The following is an 18146-nucleotide window of genomic DNA, read 5'->3' as shown; positions in this document are numbered from 1 at the left end:
ATGCCGTCTAGCAAGAGAAAGAATCGTGAATCGCAGTCGCCACCCACATCTAATACTCGCCAACGATTCAGTACAAGGGTGGCCAGCAGACGAGCAGAAGAGATTGAAAAGGAAGGACAAGACGCCATACGGTCCGATAGTGTAGAACGCGCGGTACGGAAACTGAAAGAGATGGAAGATCAGCTGCAGAATATAGTGAGGAAGGAACGGAGAGCCGTCGAGACGTCGAGACTCGATGACAAGCTGGCCGACGGAAAAACCAGGATCGACAATGCTAAGTTGCCGCGCACAAGTATCCCCATCAACCATGTCATCAACGGCAAGCCGGGGGATCACGGCAGCTCCAGTGACCTCGATACCGGAGAGGATGACTCTGTTCCCTGGACTTCCGATGCAGCAAAGGATCAAGAAGAAGTGGAGAGGGGAGCGAGGAGAGCACCACCGGTAAACAGTGAGCGGCTACCATTGCCCTGGACAGGCCGACTGGGATATGTGAGACGCCCACTGTCGATCTCTCTGGAATAACTGTCTCTTGTCCTTTCTTCTCCCCTACCTGTTGCTGTAAATAACTAGAAAATGTTGGGAACCATGAGCTGACATGAGTGGCCAAGAAAATAGGCCTGTCTCAACACATACCTGAGAGCTTCCAACCCTCCGGTATTCTCGTCCAGGACGTGCCGGATCAGTTCCATCATAGACCACCGATATCCCCTCGAGAAGCCGGACCAGCCCGAACACGCAGTCAAGAACCGGCCCGACAAGACTAAGAAGGCTGATGAGAGGCTCGGCGTGGAATATGTGCGGGAGATCGGGCTGGCCAACGCCCGCGACGTCAAGAAGGTTCTCCGATGGAACGACAGATTCGGCATCAAGTTCATGAGGCTGAGCAGCGACATGTTCCCCTTTGCTAGCCACCGGGACTACGGCTACGAGCTTGCGCCGTTTGCAGCGTCGACATTGGCCGAAATAGGACAGGTAGCAGCCGAGCTGGGACACCGGCTCACCGTACATCCGGGCCAGTATACCCAGCTGGGCAGTCCACGAAAGGAGGTTGTGACTGCGGCGGTGCGCGACCTTGAATACCACGACGAGATGCTCTCCCTTCTACGTCTGCCAGAACAGGCTGACCGCGATGCCGTCATGATATTGCACCTAGGGGGGACGTTTGGCGACAAGGCAGCCACGATGGACCGATTCCGCGACAACTTCAGATCTTTGCTATCGGAGGCCATCAAGAGGCGGTTGGTCCTAGAGAACGACGACGTCTCGTGGACAGTGCACGATCTGCTCCCGCTTTGCGAGGAGCTGAATATCCCCCTCGTACTCGACTTTCACCACCATAACATCCTGTTCGACCAGGACAAGATCCGTGAGGGAACCCGCGACATCATAGACCTGTATGACCGCATTGCCGCCACGTGGACGCGCAAAGGTATACGGCAGAAGATGCACTATAGCGAGCAGACGGCATCAGCAATTACACCGCGTGAACGGCGGAAGCATTCGGCTCGCGTACGGACCCTACCTCCTTGCCCCGACGGCATGGACCTCATGATCGAGGCAAAGGACAAGGAGCAGGCGGTGTTTGAGCTGATGCGCACGTTCAAACTTCCAGGATATGACCTGTTCAATGACATTATACCGTATGAGAGGGACGATGAGTCTCCTACTAGTTCCAGGAGCAAGAATAAAAACACGAAGAAGAATGCGGCAGATCACGTCAGCGTCGTGGCAGAAGATGACAAAGACGTCGATATGGGAGGGCCGCAGCGCAGGGTCTTTTGGCCAGAGGGGATGGAGGAGTGGCTGAAGCCGATGAAGAGGGTGTCATCAAAGACGGGCAAAAATAAGAAGACGATGACAACGACGAAGGAACTTTCAGCCAAGCAAGAGGACGATGAAGAGTAGCAGTAATTATGCGTACGTTGTACGGAGTTGGGGTAATGGAGAGGGTCGTTTCATCTTGGAATCAATCGACTTATAGAGCCGTGTGTTTTCATATTCCGCAATTTGTTTGGGTAGTATACAATCAAGATCTCATAGCATCAGGTAACAGTAGCATATGAGTGTTTTTCTTTCATCGGATTTCATTACAAAGAAAAGAGGACAGAAGATCTCGAAATGAAACTGTCGTTAGATGGTGCAGTCGTAAATACAGTATGGATTATATATACACAGTGATATATACACTATATTATCGGGAGCAGGTTGCTACTTGATGAAAATATTTTGTCAAGAGCTCTTTTACACCAGTACTCTGCAGTGGTAAACGGCAACTCATTTTAGACGGGCAGGCCTGTTGACGAAACCATATATATATATATATAAATCTTTTCTATATATATTGCTTGTTATTATCTACTTTGGCGTTCTATCTTCTTCACATTTACTTGGTCGCAATGGCTCAACCCGACTTTGACTCTCGGACACAGTCCTTCCTGAGCTGGTTCAAGGGCCTCCCCGGAGCCTCATTCTCTGATGACATAAGCATTATCGACCTGCGCTCGCGAGGTGCTGGGCGCGGGATAGGTACGCATATTCTTCTTTGGTCTCCCTATTTCTCGTCATCTGCCTTCTCTCGCTGTATCTGAGCCATGGTACTGACCTCCACCCAGTGGCAACCCGAGACATCTCACCAGACACAACGCTCTTCACCATCCCGAGAAAAGGAATAATAGACGTAGAGACGTCAGACATAGCCAAGAGGCTTCCCGACCTGTTCAGGGCGAATCTTTCGGCCCGGGAAGGCACGCGGGAGGACGGCAATGCTGCGGACGACTCTCCCAAGCAGGACAGCTGGAGCGGGCTCATCCTCATCCTGATCTATGAATTCCTCCGCGGCCAGGACTCCCCCTGGAAGCCGTACTTTGACATCCTACCCCAGACGTTTGAGACGCCCATGTTCTGGACGGATGAGGAGCTGGACGAGCTGCAGGCCAGCCCGACGCGGGGCAAGGTTGGTAGGGAGAATGCCGAGGCCATGTTCCGCGCCTCGATTCTGCCCGTCATCCGCCAGAATCCAGAGTTGTTCGCCTCGAGCGAAGTGGCGAGCGACGACCAGCTGATCGGCCTGGCGCACAGGATGGGAAGCACAATCATGGCATACGCGTTTGACTTGGAGAATGAAGATGAGCAGGAGGAGAATCCCGACGAGGAGTGGGTCGAGGACCGCCAGGCAAAGTCTGTCATGGGAATGGTGCCCATGGCTGACATTCTAAATGCCGATGCTGAATTCAATGTGAGCCGCCTCTTAGACACAAAAGAGCCCTCAAAGCATCAAAACACTGACTCCACTCCCCTAGGCCCACGTCAACCACGGCGACGAGAGCCTTAGCGTCGTATCCCTGAGACCGATCAAGGCCGGCGACGAGATCCTCAACTACTACGGCCCCCATCCCAACTCCGAACTTCTCCGCCGATACGGCTACGTCACAGACAAGCACGCACGCCACGATGTCGTCGAGCTCCCCTGGAGTGACGTCGAGAGAGCCATGGCGTCTGAGCTGGGAGTCTCGACAGACAAACTCAGCGGGATCCGCAAGGGTCTCGACGATGAGGAGTTCGAAGATACGTTTGTCCTCGAGCGAGAGGCCGGGGACATCGGTCCCGACGGCATGTTCGAGGGTCCGCCCGGTGGTGTCTTGGTGCCCGAGGAGCTGACGGAGCAGCTCAAGTTTTTTGTTAAGGCTGTCAAGAAGCTGGACCCCGAGGCCGTTCCCGAGAAGAGAAAGCGTCGCGAGATCATGGAGTCTATACTTGCCAGGGCTGTGGTGGCCCTGGAAGCGAGGTACCCTACTTCCGTGGAGGAGGATGAGCGTCTGCTGAGCCAGGGCGGTCTATCTGAGCGTCATCGTATGGCTGTTGTTGTCAGGTTGGGCGAGAAGAGGCTGCTTCGGGAGACGAAGGCTCAGCTTGCGCAGAGTGCCGAGCAGGAAACCGAAGGTAGTTCTGGCAAGAAGGCTAAGAGGTCATGAGAAGCAGCATATTGGGGGGGGGGCATAAGATCAGACATCTTCATCTCAAAATTATAGACCTTTTCTAGCTCATATTGCTTGGGGAATGGTCAGTAGGAACACATGGCCATCATGGTATGGAGTCTCGACTTCTGTTCATCCGAGTGTCACCACAATGGTTGCTTAAATGTGAAATATGTCAGCGTGGCAACGCTGACAACACCACCTCTATCCGACCACCTGATCGCCCGCGCTTGGTTATCCTCACTCTCTCTGTGGCCTGTGTACCTCCAAACGTTTGGTGCAAGCTGGCTCGCGCTCCTCCCTGCCCCCCTCGCGTTACACCCGACTGCCTATGAAGACAGCTGTGACTGCCAGCCCCCGACGTGGCATGATTGAAATCTCGACCCTGACCACTTTGTCACACTGATCATCGCACTGATAGTCGTAGTGGCAATTCCATAATGCTGCCAAGTCCGTGTTGTCAGCACGTGGTCACCGTGTGATTGCCGAGGTGGGTTGATTCCAGCTCACGGCCACTTGACGGCCACTTCATATTCTTCCTTAGGAGCTCTTTCCCTTTCAGAAATGTTCTACTCCTTCCTCTTCTGTCTTCCATAATATCAACAACAAAAATAATCGAGGGCAAGATTGAGCGGGGTCAGCCTCAACCATCTCCCCGTAGATTTGTCGACACCACGGGAGGAATCAGTATCCCTACTATCCATAAAGAAAGCCCGTATAAACATATTTTCACATCATCTCCAACAGTGCAAGGTACAACACGTCATCATGGACCAAGTCGTGGTGAGCAAAATCAGGCATCGCTTCCCTATCCACGACAGCAACAACAAAGACTGATAGGAAGGAAACATTGATACCTACAGGACGGCCCAAGTCCCCCTATACCGGAGCTGAGCTTTCTCTTTGTAATCAATGACATTGCTATATCTCGCAGCGAAGAAGATACATGGGGCCAGGCGCGTCCGCCCACGGATATGCAGTCGTACTCCCGCGAACTCGAAAGCAGTGTGATGCGATACAAGAACGGCAAGATCGAGGAGCTCCCCGCCTACCAGTTCGTGTTCGAACGTGACCCGGACACGGGCATAGGCGCTATCTACCAGCTCAACCAGAGGAACTGCGGCAAGCAAAGCGACTGGCCGCACAGGGGTGACCTGAAGCCCATCCCGACATACAAGACTTGCACCATGTTCGCCTGCCACCCCTTCATGCCATACGTCATGGTCCCCAGCGATGCTACAATCCATGATACGCGCACCGGCCCGCCTATCGACGACTTCACCTGGCGCCCGCTGAGGTTCCGCTTCCCCCTCAGCAGCCGTGGCATCATCACGGGCGTATCCCAGGCCGTCTTCACCAGTCACGATGATACTCACCCCACGTACTCGTATGTTGCTGGCCGAAATCCGTCGTGGGTACCTTCCCTTTTGCCGCCCACCTACGTCAATCCCCTCGTTAAGCGTCCCTCGCGCGGGCTGGGTGGAGACGTTTCCATCCTGCTCGGCCTTATGGCCTTCTCGGCGCCCTGTGAGCAGGGCCAGCCCAGGGCCCATACCACTTTTATCGACGGAACGCTCCGCTGGGAGAACCACGAATGGAAGCATCGAGATCCACCTAAAGGAGGCGGGTGCTTTCCTCACACCAGTCCATCTCTTCTTACTCGCCCGCTAATGGCCCCTTTAGTCCCCTATTCTGTCGCCGACATGCCCCGTGGCATTTTGATATGCGTCGCCCTAGATCCGACTGACCCCTCATCTACTCCCGAGGCCATGCGTGTGTTTGAGTCTGAGGGTGTCATGATCATGGAAAAGCAGTAAGCATCTCCAAGAGTACTGTGGTCATTCTTTCCTCAAATGAGCCAGACTCTCTCTTGAGCAGCATGGTCATGAGTGCACCAGCATGGTCACCGAGGAGTAGATACAGGCGTCGTCACAAGGGCATCTGGGAGGAACTCGAGTTGTTCTTTCTATAATCATGACAGGTCACACCAACCGGCCGTCTAAGTCACATGAATAATAGAATCCCCGATTCTTTTTCTTTATTTTCGTTTCTTTCCCCTTTAATATCATCTCTCGCGTTGTCAACAGTTTCCGTCTGCTTGCCTGCTCTGTACAGCCTGCTCAGTACAGTACAGTCTCGTTTCTCTTCTCATTCGTGTCATGTGCCATCCAGGCTGGTAATGTTGTAAGATATATCGCGTGTATAAGTGTCGAAGAAGGGGGTTTTCCCCGTTGGTCGCTAGGGGGAGGAAGGGGTGGGGGGTTTTCATGGTGTGAGGCTCATTAACCATTGGAAATGTCTTGGACTTTTTTTATTGCGTAAAAAGAAGAGTATTTGGGTGCGTAGGATAAGTCTCTCAGACGGCATCTGGTAAACGCACGGCAATATCTCCTGATTGAGTAATGTAACGGACCCAAGGCAGAGAAGGGTATTGTAGCTGGGAAGGTTAAGACCGGTCAGTTAGCAGGCTGGTGGAGGGTGCGTGTGTGTGGGTGAAGAAAGGGGAGTGAAGATACCTTGGGCTCTGTAATCTTGAGATAGCGGACCTGGATACCAGAAGTGGTAAAGTAAGGAATCTCAAACTTGACCTGGATAGGACGTTTTCCTGCTTTACCGCCGGTGGCGCCACCCATGCTGCCACCGAAACCGCCCATCATGCCACCTCCGAGCTCGTCGTCGCCACGGACGCTGGGGAGACCGAGCTCGGCACGCATGAGGAACTCCTTGTTACCGCCGAACTGCTTGATCTTCCAGACGATGGCGCTCTGCTCGGGCGCGTAGTGGACGGAGCCGATGTTTGTGCGGAAGCGGGGGGAGTCTGCATCGTCAGGGACGGGAACAATGATCTCGACGTTGTTGGCGGTGCTGCGGCGCTTGAACTGGGCCTTTGCCTTGAGCATGTACTCGATGCGGGAGCCGGAGTGGGACTCGACGGCGCACTCGACCCAGATGAGGGGCTTGACCTGGGTATTAAGGCGGTAGGACATGAGCTCGAACTCGCCGTCCGGGGGGATGAAGGAGATTGTGCGGTCGTTTTCGAAGCGCGAGAGGCGGACGCACTGGTGGAACTTGACATCCTCCATCTCTATGGCCTTGCCGCGGGTGGCGCGGCCGGTCGTCTCGAACATGACCTTGTCGTTGAGGCCGAGGCGGAGCTCGGGCATGCCGCTCAGGTAGCACTTCATCTTGATGGCGCCCAGGATCTCGGAGCGGAGCACGTTGCCGTTGGCCGAGACGAGCAGGTTCAGGCTCTCGACCACGTCGAGGAAGACCTCGTTCTTGCGGTATCGGATGCCCTCGGACCGCCACGACACGGCGTTGGTCACGGCTATGGGCGGCCGCGCCTGAATCTCCAGCTTGTGCGACTCCTGCGTGATGTACTCCTGGAGGATCTTGGACTCGGTCGTCTGCGGGTAGCCAAAATCCATCATCTCGTCCAGGAGCTCGTAGATGATGACAAAGTTGTCACGGATCGACTCCTCCTCCAGCACCTTGAAGTACTCGGTGAAGACCTCGACTAGCTTGTGCAGGAACAGGAGGATCTCGGCTGCGTTGGTGTTGCGCTTCGTCAGCGCCAGGACGTACAGGTTATTGTGTCGGATGTAAAGGTACTACAAATGGTATTCGAAAAGAAGGTTAGCGAATAACAGGAAAACAGGCAAGCAAAACGAGGCCAAAAGGCCCCGAGTCGTCAAAGATGCGACGCTCGCATCGTTCCAAGGAACCCGGTCCGCCATCGGGAACAGAGGGAGAGTAGTGAACGAGGGAAGACATACGTTGATTCCTTCGTGGGAGAAACACGGCGGCACGGCCGAGGATTCTTCTTCGGCATCGGATAGGAGCGTAGGGAACATTTCAACGGCCGACATGGGAATGTCACCCCTGTAGTTGCGGGCGAGAAGGGTCTGGGAGGAGGGGAGGGGAGGAGATTCATTGGATCGTCAGCTACACGGGTCTTGGGTGTACGTTTTTCTTTCTCTACCCGGGGACGCGATGCGGCTTCATGAAGAAGAAGAGCAGAGGATTTGAGCGTACCTTGCCCTTGAGGTCGAGGAAGAAGAGAGCCGACGCCATGGCGAAGGGGGAAGGCGGGGTGATGGTTTAAGGGGTGGGTGCTATTATTATTATTGTCGGACGAGTGTCGTTTCGGCAATGGGCGATTAATTCCCAAAGAGCAAGACGGAGGGGGGAGGGGGGAGGGAGGTGTTGAATTAGTTGCAAATGAGATCTAGCCTCGAAACATTTCGCCGCCGGGGAAGATTGAGAGATTGTGTCGTGGTAGAAGGCGTTGTAGTTGTGCCGATATGAGGCGGAATGATGATATCGTGGCCTCCAGCTAAGTCAAAGTGAACCTCTCCAAACGGTCGTCTTACTTTACTGTACCAGTTCTAGTGCTAGAGGTGCTACGTAGCGGGACCTCTCTCTCCAAGTGCCAGCGCTCCATCGGAAGATCATCGGCAGCAATTCATTTTCCTTCCTACTGGGTATCAGTGTAATCACTACTAACCTGAGCCCAAGAGAAAGAGCACGTGACTTTGCGCCAAAGAGAAAAAAAATTTCCACCAAGCATAAAAGCTTCCCCCCACAAGTTTTCTTTTTCTTCCTTCCCTTCTCTTCTTCTTCCTCCCTCAACGCACCCTCTAGACAGTGCTACCCATCGCTTGGTTTGCTCCCGGGAAATGGCATTCTGTCATTTTTCCCAACTTGCGGCTCGTGGTTGAGGTAGCGATTTCGTGGTGCGGAGAGGGATCACATGGCTCCATAAGAGCTGGCCGAGCTCGGTTGTTTCCTTTTGGGGGGACTTCCCTTGTGGCTTGGGCGGCGTCAGAGGGGCCAAACATTTTTTTATCGTCACCATCCATGTTTGTATCATGAATTATTTTGTTCCGCATTGCCCGGTCGGAAACGTAGGAATTGAAAGAAAGGCAAGAACGACGGTTTATTGGTACCCCATGGCCATGACCAAGCTTATTCTGCCAACTATGGCCTGAGTCTCTTAAATGATATTAAACAGCACATGATGTGCTGTTTATGCCAGCTGGCGGCAGTAGTTGATATGTCACCGCCGAGGTTCGATGCCCAGTATCGAGCTTTGGCCAATTACTCGCTCCCATTCGACAGAAAAGACGATACTCATGCGGCAATACTAATGAATAGTACTCGCAGTGGTGCATCTTTTTAATATTAATAATGGGTAGTACTTATCAACCTACCCACCCATAGTTGCTTGTTCTCGCACTGCTAAGAAAAATCTCGGCAGATCGGCTCGAGGCCCGAGTTTCCTGACGGCGGTATTTGCATCCGGAGGGAGGAGATATATCTTTGCAGATTGCGTAATACGCTTGTGACTGTCTCGTTTGCATGTCGCGTCGTAATAGTACGAGTATCAAAGAGTAGGACTCATAAGAATTACTTATGCCTCATGCTACGAGTAATATTGATACGGAGCCAATATTACCACGGCCGAGAGGACTACGGGATACTCTACTCGTATATATCAATACTATTCAGCTCTCGGCTTATTTTTCTTTTTCTTTTTCTTTTCATCTTCTAGACGAGGATATAATGCAGTGGTCTGCAAACTAATAGCTCGCATGATTCGAGCGATATATCCGTAGCTTTTTCACAATGACAAAGTGGCAAAACCAACAGGGAAGAGGCGTCCGACTCACACGTGCTTCTAGCCTTTACGCTCCTAGCCGTCGAGAAATGGCTGCTAATGTTGGGGTCAACGGTTTTTGTTCTTGATAAGTACCCCGGTACATGCCAATTTTGGCTTGTGAGTGAGGCATGAGAGAGGACGAGGCACATGTCTTCCTAACACAGTAATACTTCCAATTATATTTACAAGTACACGTAAAGACAAGTCCCGACGCCTGATTATGGTGGTAGCCAATATTACAAGATAGCCATACACATCTCACACAACCGTCACCACCCAAATTTACCTTTGACATCTACATCCCCAGAATCAGGAGCCTTGTGAGCGGGGGCCCTATCCCCTCATTCTGCCTTCCCCCCTCAAGGACCCTGCAGCACATGCGTTAGCCAAGTATTACTCGGTCTGTTGAGCCAATAGAGCCAATAGAGCCAACCATCCCTGATCATTGGGATAGATAGGCCAATTCATCTCTCATGATAATGAGCATTTCTCTTCCTGGCGACTGTCGCTACTATATCACTACAAGTACTACTACTAACAACATAATAATAGTACGGTGTACTGATGCAGTGATATACTGTCCGCTGTGTCTCGATAGTACACTGGTAACTCAGCCGTGGCTCAGCCGTAACCGACAAACTTCCCTGCTCTTGGTGCTCGTGCCTTGTACTCGTAACATTCTCCTCCCCACCATCTTTTCGGAAAAGAGGCTCCCAATTGGCTCGCTCTTGCCTGTTGATGCCATGCCATCCATGGGCCATGACCCATAGGCACATGAATAGGAGCGATTTTACTAATACGGTACAGCTCTCGCAGCATGGCGTAATGCCACCAACTGCTGCTGAAAATGGCAGCTACAAAGCATCTCGCTCGTACTTGCTCCTTATTTGCTGCTGTACGGAGTAGTACTATCAATGTCCATGCCTCCTTCCCTGCGTTCTTCCTAGCGCTCCTTCCGCTAACACACAGTCATTTTCTTCCGCCTCTCCCATCCACCATCTATCGCCCACCATCTCATCTTTCTCTGCTCTCTCCCTTGCTCGTCTTATCTATCAGCCGTATCAGCCGTGGAAACACTAGAGGAGAGGAAGAACATAGCGCAGTTCCCCCTCGAGACCAGCCTCTCTGTCTCTCTGCAAGTACCGTTCTTTCTGCACCATCGTCCCGTGTGCGGCCGACGTCGTTGTCTTAGCGCGTGACCGAACCCTGCACCTCTGGGTTACGAGTACAATCACATGCTCCTTCTCGTTTCATTCTCAAGTCACATCAAACCACACATAACCGCTTGCAACACCCCCCCCCTCATCTTCCTCTCTTCTCTTCCTCCTTCTTCCACGTATTCTGTGCGCAACACCAGCCGACCATCTGTGTGCGTCTTCGTTTTCTTGTTTTTTTTTTGGAGGTCTTTTTGGGGGGGTTTTTTGTTCTTATCGAATAAATTGTTCCCGCCATCCGTCAACGACATGCCGCCCGCACCGGATTCCAGCGGGTCGTTTACAGCCCAACTGCCCTCCATTTCTCGATTAGACCACCGTTCTCCTCCGCCGCCGCCGACATTATCCAACAGCCTTCATTCCTCGTCAACGACGTCCCTCTCAGCCACAACAGCTACTGCCACTATACCACACGCGCCGCTGCCACCTCCACACAATGGTCATGATCGAACGGTCCTACCGCCTCTGAGTAGCCTTACCGGTGGCGAGCTCCTCGGTCATAGTCCCATGCTCGACCCTGTTGATCGTCCTTCGCCGCCTCCCTGGTCGGCCTTGAACCCCCCTTCTCAATCATATCGCAGTGCCGACAGCCCCAATACTATGGACATTGACGCTTCAAGCAACAGCGCCGTCGGTACGGCGTCACCAGACACGCGTGCCGAACAGCGCGCTGCGAGCGTCAGTCTTGATGATCCCGACGTCTGGCTCGCTGCCAAAGCCTTGGGTGAACTTCGGGCTGGTAAGCCAACACCCGAGTACAGAGCCGTGGCATGTGCTTGTTGCTGACTTCGCATGCTTTCCAGATTTCGTTTCGTCCCCACCTGCTACCGGCAGTGCCCTTTCCATGAGCCCATCACCCGCCGCCCAGCTGCCTGGCCAGCGACCGACACGAGAGTCCGGGCCGCTGTTTAACCTGCTCACTGCGTCACACCCTCTACTAGCCACGACTATTGAGGGCGCTACATCGGCCTACGGCGGTGCCAAGAACTTCTCACCCCGCTTCAAGTCCGGAGCAGAGTATGTCGAGGGATATCTAACACCCATTGCCAACACGGTCGGTTCAGTCGGCCGCGTGACTGGAGTTGAGGGTGGTGTGCGCTGGATCCTGAGCCGGAGACAGGACTCGGACTCGGAGGCAGCGGGAGGCTCCAAGAAGCGACGCAAGGTGGATGCTTCCGGTGCTGAACCCAGCTCCAAGAAGCGCATCGAGACCGAGGCCGTATCGGGGCTCCCCTCGGCTTCTGTCGAGGTTGAGAACTCGCACGATTCGTGCCCGCCTACCCCCAAGAGTAGCAGCCGACTCTCTATTGCCAGCACAGCTGAGACATTGCCAGCATATGACGACATGCGCTCGCCGGCATATACTGAGACGATGGACAACCAGGGCGCTGCCACGGCTCCCCGCGCCAATGCCCCCTGGAAGTCACGCATCCTCATCTCAACTTCGGGCTTGAGCGTTGCCATGAGCGACGAGAGCTTGCGCAGCCTCAAGTACTGCCTCCGGTGGCTACGTTGGGCTAACCACCACATGGGAGGTGTCATTGGTAACCTCAAGACGACGGTGGAACAGTACGAGAAGCCAGAAGACGAGACGATGTCGGGCTTGGCTGCCGCTGAAATGGCGCAGGATCCGGCAGCTCTCGGCCAGCAGGGAGGGGTGGCGGGAGCTGATGCCCGGGCAGCTCAGCAAGTCTCCCGTGCAGAGCTCGCCCGCCGCATCAATGCGCTGAAGGGGGACGTTCTCAAGACACTGCAAGACGCCATCAACACGGTGTCGAGGTATGCCGGCGGAGCCCTCCCTGAGAATGCCAGGGTACTTGTGCACCGGCACCTGACCAGCCTGCCCCAGCGCTTCCGTCTGGCCACGCTGTCTACGCAGGAGACCCAGATCAACGGCCAGGACAAGGACTCGGCCGTGCGCGACGGGGCACACAAGGTTCTCGTCCTGGCCAAGGAGGGCCTCGACATGGTAACGCAAGTCAGCGCGATTGTCGACGGCACCATTGTCAGTGCAGAGGAGTGGTGCGAGCGCATGGGCCGCAAGAGGCCCTCAGATACTGACAAGGATGGCGCAGACGGTACCTCTCTGTTGCCGCAGCATGAGCCCAGGGACCATGGCGTCAAGATGGGTTGAGGGAGAAGGCGAATCGATGACGTCGATCATATTTTTTTTTTAAAAAAAAGAAAGAAAAGGAAAAAGACGTGACATTTCGAAGCGAGACGACGACAGGTTCGGGCGTCGCTTCTGTAAAAAGGGGGGGGTCCGAATTGCTGGATTTAAGGGAGAGGGCATATGGTAAATAACATGGCACGGGATTTCGACACTGACACTTTTCATTTATTCTTGATACCACAACACCCAGTCCAGGATGACGAGGCGTTTTTTTCTCATTGTTTCCCATCACTTTCTTATCATATTCTCATCTTCAATTTCTTATAATGTCCTTCCATTATATATGCAACAATCTAGTACGCCGACTTTATTACTTATAAAAAAAACCCTTCCATATTTTGTCATACTCTCGGCTACCTTTTCATCTAGTTTATATTTCTTACTTTTCTGAATTCTAGCGACTTATGGGGCTTTCTTTCTTATGTGTCCGCATGTACTCTTCTCTTCTTCTCTCTTGCTCAGTTCTTGTCAACTGGGAATGTTTTGCTTCACCCATGGAAGCGTGGATGATCTTAGCTCTGATGAGCTCCCTGGGGTCTGGGAGAAAGTGTCTGCCGTCTAGGGAGGCGGCCCGGCTGCGGGATTGGGAGGCTGGCTGGCGGCGGGGCAGGCTGGGCTTGGAGGACGACAAGTGGGCCAGTTGGCGAGACGGTAGCCACCCTATGGGTTCTTCTGCAGCTCGAGGGTAGGTGCCGTGGAGTGGGTAGACGGGGCAGAGGTTACCCGTGGTGAGGGCGACCTCGCCGTCGGGCTTGACGACGACGGAGCAGACGAGGGCGTTCGCGTCGGCAGCCCAGCGGGTGACGGTGGAGACGGGGTCAGAGGTGTCGCCGCGGCGGAATTACGGGGCGGGGTCGGAGCTGTAGTCGCCCGAGTAGATGGCGGCGACGAGGTCGTCGGCTCAGGTCCGGGCAGGCTCATATGCCGCGTTTCTACACCCATTGAATTGTATTTCGAAAACGACCAGGTTGACTATGGTCACGGAGAACGATAACGCCTCTGTGTCTTACTGGGCCAATATTCAAGTTGATGCATACGAGGTGACGATGGCACGTGGTTGAGTTTATCTGTGTCATGGCCAACACGGATGTGAGATATGGCTGTATTGTAAAACATGGACCTAGATTGCGTACTCTTTTAGATAGCTTGATCAGTTTACGGCACCCGTACATTGCCTGTCCATGCACATATGATCCTATACACGCGCGTCAAACAAGGATAGAACCTTCATTAGAATTAGACGTTTCCCCGATCTCTGGGTAACCGACAAGAGACCCGAGCAGATGGCACCAAAGATTAGTAGAAAACTCTCCTATGCCTAGGGACAATGCCAAAATAATAGGATCGGAGAACCAACAGGTCTGGCAGGGAACATTCCGAGTTCGCGCGGTTGGAAGGGAGGCTGGTGATTTCATAGAATGCCTCGTGGTATGGATACAGAAACCGATGCTTCATAGACCCAACCAACTGGTTTTGACCTTAGTTTACCCCACTTTCTTCTCTTCTTGCTTTTTATTTTCAAGTAGCCTGGATTCGACAACATGTGGCAGTTCATGCCCTCAGAGCCAACAACCTTGGGTCGGAGCCGGGTGACGGGGTCTCCACACACGGCTGTTGCCGAATTACTATCACCAACAGAAACAACCTTGTTCACATGCATAAGTGCATAAGTAAGTGTGGTGATCACTCTTAGCGGGCCGGGAAGGAAGGGGGTCACGTCTAGATGGATGATTTGGGGGGGACTCTTTTATCTTGATGCGTTATTATTATCTGTATCGTGACATTTAATCTCGTTTCTTTTTCTCTCTTTCTACTCGAGTATTTCATCTTGGGGGGGGTTTGTAGCACTTAGAGGCCGAGGGCCTTGGCGAGAGCCTCACCGGTGGCCTTTGCGGAGGCGGGGTTCTGACCGGTGATGACGAGGCCGGAGGTAACGACCTTCTCGGCCCAGGGCTCGGCAGCCTTGACGTAGGTGGCCCCGGCCTTCTTGATGGCGTCCTCGAGCAGGAAGGGCATGCTGCTGGTGAGCTGGACGGCTTCCTCCTCCGCATTGCTGAAGCCGGTGACGTCCTTGCCCTGGAGCAGGCCGGGGACGTTGACGAAGACGGCGGGGCCGTGGCAGACGGCGGCGACGGGCTTGCCGGCCTTGACGAAGTCCTCAATCAGCTTGATGGACACGGCATCGGTGGCCAGGTCGAACATGGGGCCGTGGCCTCCGGGGTAGAAGACGGCGTCGAACTCGGATACGCGGTCGGCAAAGTCCTTGAGGGGCTTGGTGTTCTCCCACACGGACTTCTTGTTGGCGTAGAACTCGGTCGATACCGGGTCCGCCTTGAACATCTCGACGGAGCCCTGGTCTATGGGGGCCACGCCGCCCTTGGGGGAGGCGAAGACGAGCTCTGCCTTGGGCTCCAGGACCTCGTAAGGGTGAGCCAGCTCGGGCTGCGTAGAAGGAGGAACCATGGTGTCAGTCACGGTACATACACATACATCTCCTCATCTCTCCATCTCTCCATCTCTCTTTTCGGTCTTAACCGCCGGTTAGGAGTGTTGCTTACCAGGTACCAGCCAGTGGGGAGGCCGCTTCCGACCATCTTGTCCACACTGGTGAGGACGACGAGAATCTTGGGCGCCATTTCTTGTCTTGATCTGTATCGGGTCGGGAGGGGTTGATGTTGTGGTGTTGCGATGAAATGTTGTTGCCGAGCGGTATGCCGTTGTGCAGATGCTGCCTCGGTTTGGTTCCTCGTGGCTGTTACAGTCTTGAAATAGAGAGAAGATGGAGAGTAGATTTCAAAACGAGCTACCGAGTAAGGGATCCATCCTTCATATATAGACTCATGCGGAATCAGCTCGCGTGAGTCTGCATTTACCGAGCAAAATACGACACGAGGAATTCTGCTTATTGATGCAGCTGATTTTCTATGGCGACTACTTGACGTCACATAGTGGACGGAGTCTAGGAACCAACAGCCGGAGTTGCGGAATGAATGATGGACCCCAGCCATGGGTTTCGGGCCCAAAGTGACAAATCCGTCTTTATACAACGCATTGAGCCATCAACTGATACAATTGACAAGGAAGAAGAGAGAATCCTGGAGAAGAAGAGTGGGATTATTAACACTCATTTTCCAGTTTCTCCTTGCTCTTGATGTCCTTGGTAGTTGTTGCCGCCGTTGTCTATCCCGTCGGATCCGTTGAACATGGTTGTAACCTCATTCGGCTATGATGCGTGCAAAGAGGAAGTGGGTCAGGTGCTCCATGTTGCATCTTTCGTGTTAGTGTCAGTCAGAGGACCCTGAGGAAAAGAGGTTGGGAGAAGCGGGGGGAAGAAGCTAAGTGGGAGGGGGAGGAGAAAAAGACAGAAGCGAAGAGATAACAAGGTGACGGTGAGGGAAAATGGCTCAGCAGGTAGAGAGGGAGAGTAGAGAGAGGGAGATTCATGCGAACTGGGAGCTGCACGCGCACACACGCATTGAGTGTATGCGCATACATGTTTTTGGATCGAAGAAGTCCAGAATTGCAAGTAATAATATTATTACCAGTTAGTAGTAGTCGAATGACGCCGCGGGAGGGGGAGGGGCGGAGGGGGGGAGGGTTATGTGTATGTATTCTCGAAAGAGAAGAAAGAAAAAAAGTCATACGTATATTCGTAACTATGTTGTTCGTAATTCTAGTCATGTATTTCCAAAACCTTCATGGCGAGTTGACCGTCTTCTTTCTTTTTTTCTTAAAAAAAAAGAGAAAAAGATAGCGAGGAGAGAGTAGCATTCTAAGCGTACTTCTTGACCATCTTGAGGATGGCAGCCTCCGTCTCCTTGGGGCTGGTGGCGTTGAGGTAGTGGCCGGCACCGTCGACAAAGGTCAGGGTAGCCTCGGGGGCCGAGGTGAAGAGCTTGATATGCTCCTGGGGGACGAGCTTCCCGTAGACTGGGTCCTCGGGGCCCTGGAGCCAGTAGACGGGGCACTTGACGTCGCCGAGGCGGATGAGGAGACCGTCCCTGGTCATGAGGTTGGCGAGGGCCATGCGGACCTTCTTGCGGCCCTCGTCGCCCTTGTAGACCTCCTGGAGCGTCTTGTCCCAGAAGGACAGCTTCTCGGGCGTGATGGTGCCGGCGAAGCCCAGCTGGGCGACCATTCCGCGCCAGACCTCGTCAACGACGAAGTCGTCGACAGGCGTGGACCACTTGTCGTAGAACGACTTGAGCTGGGCGTTGGGGTCCCAGCAGCCCTTCTCGCGCGACGCGGCCGACTCGTAATCCATCGAGGTACCGAGGGGGAGGAGACCTTGGATCTGTAGGTGTTTGGGGAGACGGTCCGTCAGCTTCAGTCCTCTTCCGTTCTTCCCTTCTCTCTCTCCCGTGTTCAATCCTCCCGCATCTCAATCCATCCGTCCCTCTCACCTCGACATCCTCCTTCTTACCTTATCGGGAGCGAGCAGGGCCATGCGGACGACGATCCAGCCACCCTGGCTGGTGCCGAGGGCAAAGGCCTTGCTGACGCCGAGAGCCTCCATGACCTGAAGGGCCATGATGGCCGAGTCCCAGTAGGTGAAGTGCTCGACGGGGGAGCTGGTGGCACCGTGGCCGAGAGGCTCGACGGCGAGGAGGTTGACGGCGTCAGTCAGGGTCTTGCTGTCAAACTGCTCGTTGTACAGCGACGAGGTGGTGCACATGGAGTTGATCAGGACCAGCGTCGGCTTAGAGGTGTCAACCTTGTCACCCGAGAGGCGGTAGCCGGCGGTGATACCACCGAGGTGGGGGACTCTGATGGTGGTCTGGGCAGCCATGATGTATGTACTTGGAACAACGCAGGCGGTAGGTAGGTGTGCAATGGAGCGATAAGTTTATGTAGTGTTGTTGTTGTTGTTGTTGTTGTTGTTGTTGTTGTTGTTGTTGTTGTATACGGGGGAAGCTGTGTAACCGCGTGTGCTGTCAAAGTTAGCGCTGTTTTCTAGATTATAGTTTAAACTCCGGATGCATTGGTGAGCTTCCTTACATGTAATATGTATGAGATGCAAGTGTCTGTTGTAGGAGATACCGATTAGAACTGGGGTTCCTGACTTGCACAGGTTTTCCTGGTCTTGTCGGAGGTGGGGGGGGGGGGGGGGGGGGGGGGAG

At 53.8% G+C, this 18146-nt stretch overlaps 7 protein-coding genes across 7 annotated transcripts; 4 read left to right on the top strand and 3 right to left on the bottom strand.

The window, feature by feature from the left end:
• GMORB2_2654 (UV DNA damage endonuclease) lies at nucleotides 1-3974 on the top strand (the record flags this gene model as incomplete). The annotated part of the gene is made up of 5 exons (XM_035464633.1): nucleotides 1-492; nucleotides 619-1719; nucleotides 2433-2529; nucleotides 2616-3238; nucleotides 3303-3974. 5 exons carry the CDS (start codon nucleotides 1-3, stop codon nucleotides 3972-3974), a joined length of 2985 nt encoding a protein of 994 aa, XP_035319303.1.
• Nucleotides 3975-4745: 771 nt separating this feature from the next.
• On the top strand, nucleotides 4746-5794 carry GMORB2_2653 (uncharacterized protein; the record flags this gene model as incomplete). The annotated part of the gene is made up of 2 exons (XM_035464632.1): nucleotides 4746-4760; nucleotides 4841-5794. The coding sequence occupies 2 exons, from the start codon at nucleotides 4746-4748 to the stop codon at nucleotides 5792-5794; spliced, it is 969 nt and encodes a 322-aa protein (XP_035319302.1).
• Nucleotides 5795-6333: 539 nt separating this feature from the next.
• On the bottom strand, nucleotides 6334-8051 carry GMORB2_2652 (AP-1 complex subunit mu; the record flags this gene model as incomplete). The annotated part of the gene is made up of 4 exons (XM_035464631.1): nucleotides 6334-6414; nucleotides 6494-7588; nucleotides 7754-7882; nucleotides 8013-8051. 4 exons carry the CDS (start codon nucleotides 8049-8051, stop codon nucleotides 6334-6336), a joined length of 1344 nt encoding a protein of 447 aa, XP_035319301.1.
• Nucleotides 8052-11102: 3051 nt separating this feature from the next.
• Nucleotides 11103-12987, top strand: GMORB2_2651 (uncharacterized protein; the record flags this gene model as incomplete). Its single annotated transcript, XM_035464630.1, has 2 exons — nucleotides 11103-11592; nucleotides 11657-12987. 2 exons carry the CDS (start codon nucleotides 11103-11105, stop codon nucleotides 12985-12987), a joined length of 1821 nt encoding a protein of 606 aa, XP_035319300.1.
• Nucleotides 12988-13520: 533 nt separating this feature from the next.
• On the top strand, nucleotides 13521-14020 carry GMORB2_2650 (uncharacterized protein; the record flags this gene model as incomplete). Its single annotated transcript, XM_035464629.1, has 2 exons — nucleotides 13521-13677; nucleotides 13743-14020. The coding sequence occupies 2 exons, from the start codon at nucleotides 13521-13523 to the stop codon at nucleotides 14018-14020; spliced, it is 435 nt and encodes a 144-aa protein (XP_035319299.1).
• An 854-nt stretch (nucleotides 14021-14874) lies between these two features.
• Nucleotides 14875-15662, bottom strand: GMORB2_2649 (DJ-1/PfpI family; the record flags this gene model as incomplete). The annotated part of the gene is made up of 2 exons (XM_035464628.1): nucleotides 14875-15468; nucleotides 15585-15662. 2 exons carry the CDS (start codon nucleotides 15660-15662, stop codon nucleotides 14875-14877), a joined length of 672 nt encoding a protein of 223 aa, XP_035319298.1.
• A 1136-nt stretch (nucleotides 15663-16798) lies between these two features.
• GMORB2_2648 (to alpha beta hydrolase) lies at nucleotides 16799-17815 on the bottom strand (the record flags this gene model as incomplete). Its single annotated transcript, XM_035464627.1, has 2 exons — nucleotides 16799-17320; nucleotides 17450-17815. 2 exons carry the CDS (start codon nucleotides 17813-17815, stop codon nucleotides 16799-16801), a joined length of 888 nt encoding a protein of 295 aa, XP_035319297.1.
• Between the last annotated feature and the right edge of the window lie 331 nt (nucleotides 17816-18146).

The sequence above is a fragment of the Geosmithia morbida genome, assembly GCF_012550715.1.
Source record: "Geosmithia morbida isolate 1262 chromosome Unknown scaffold_14, whole genome shotgun sequence".
NCBI lineage: Eukaryota > Fungi > Ascomycota > Sordariomycetes > Hypocreales > Bionectriaceae > Geosmithia > Geosmithia morbida.
This window is presented reverse-complemented; position numbering and strand designations above follow the sequence as displayed.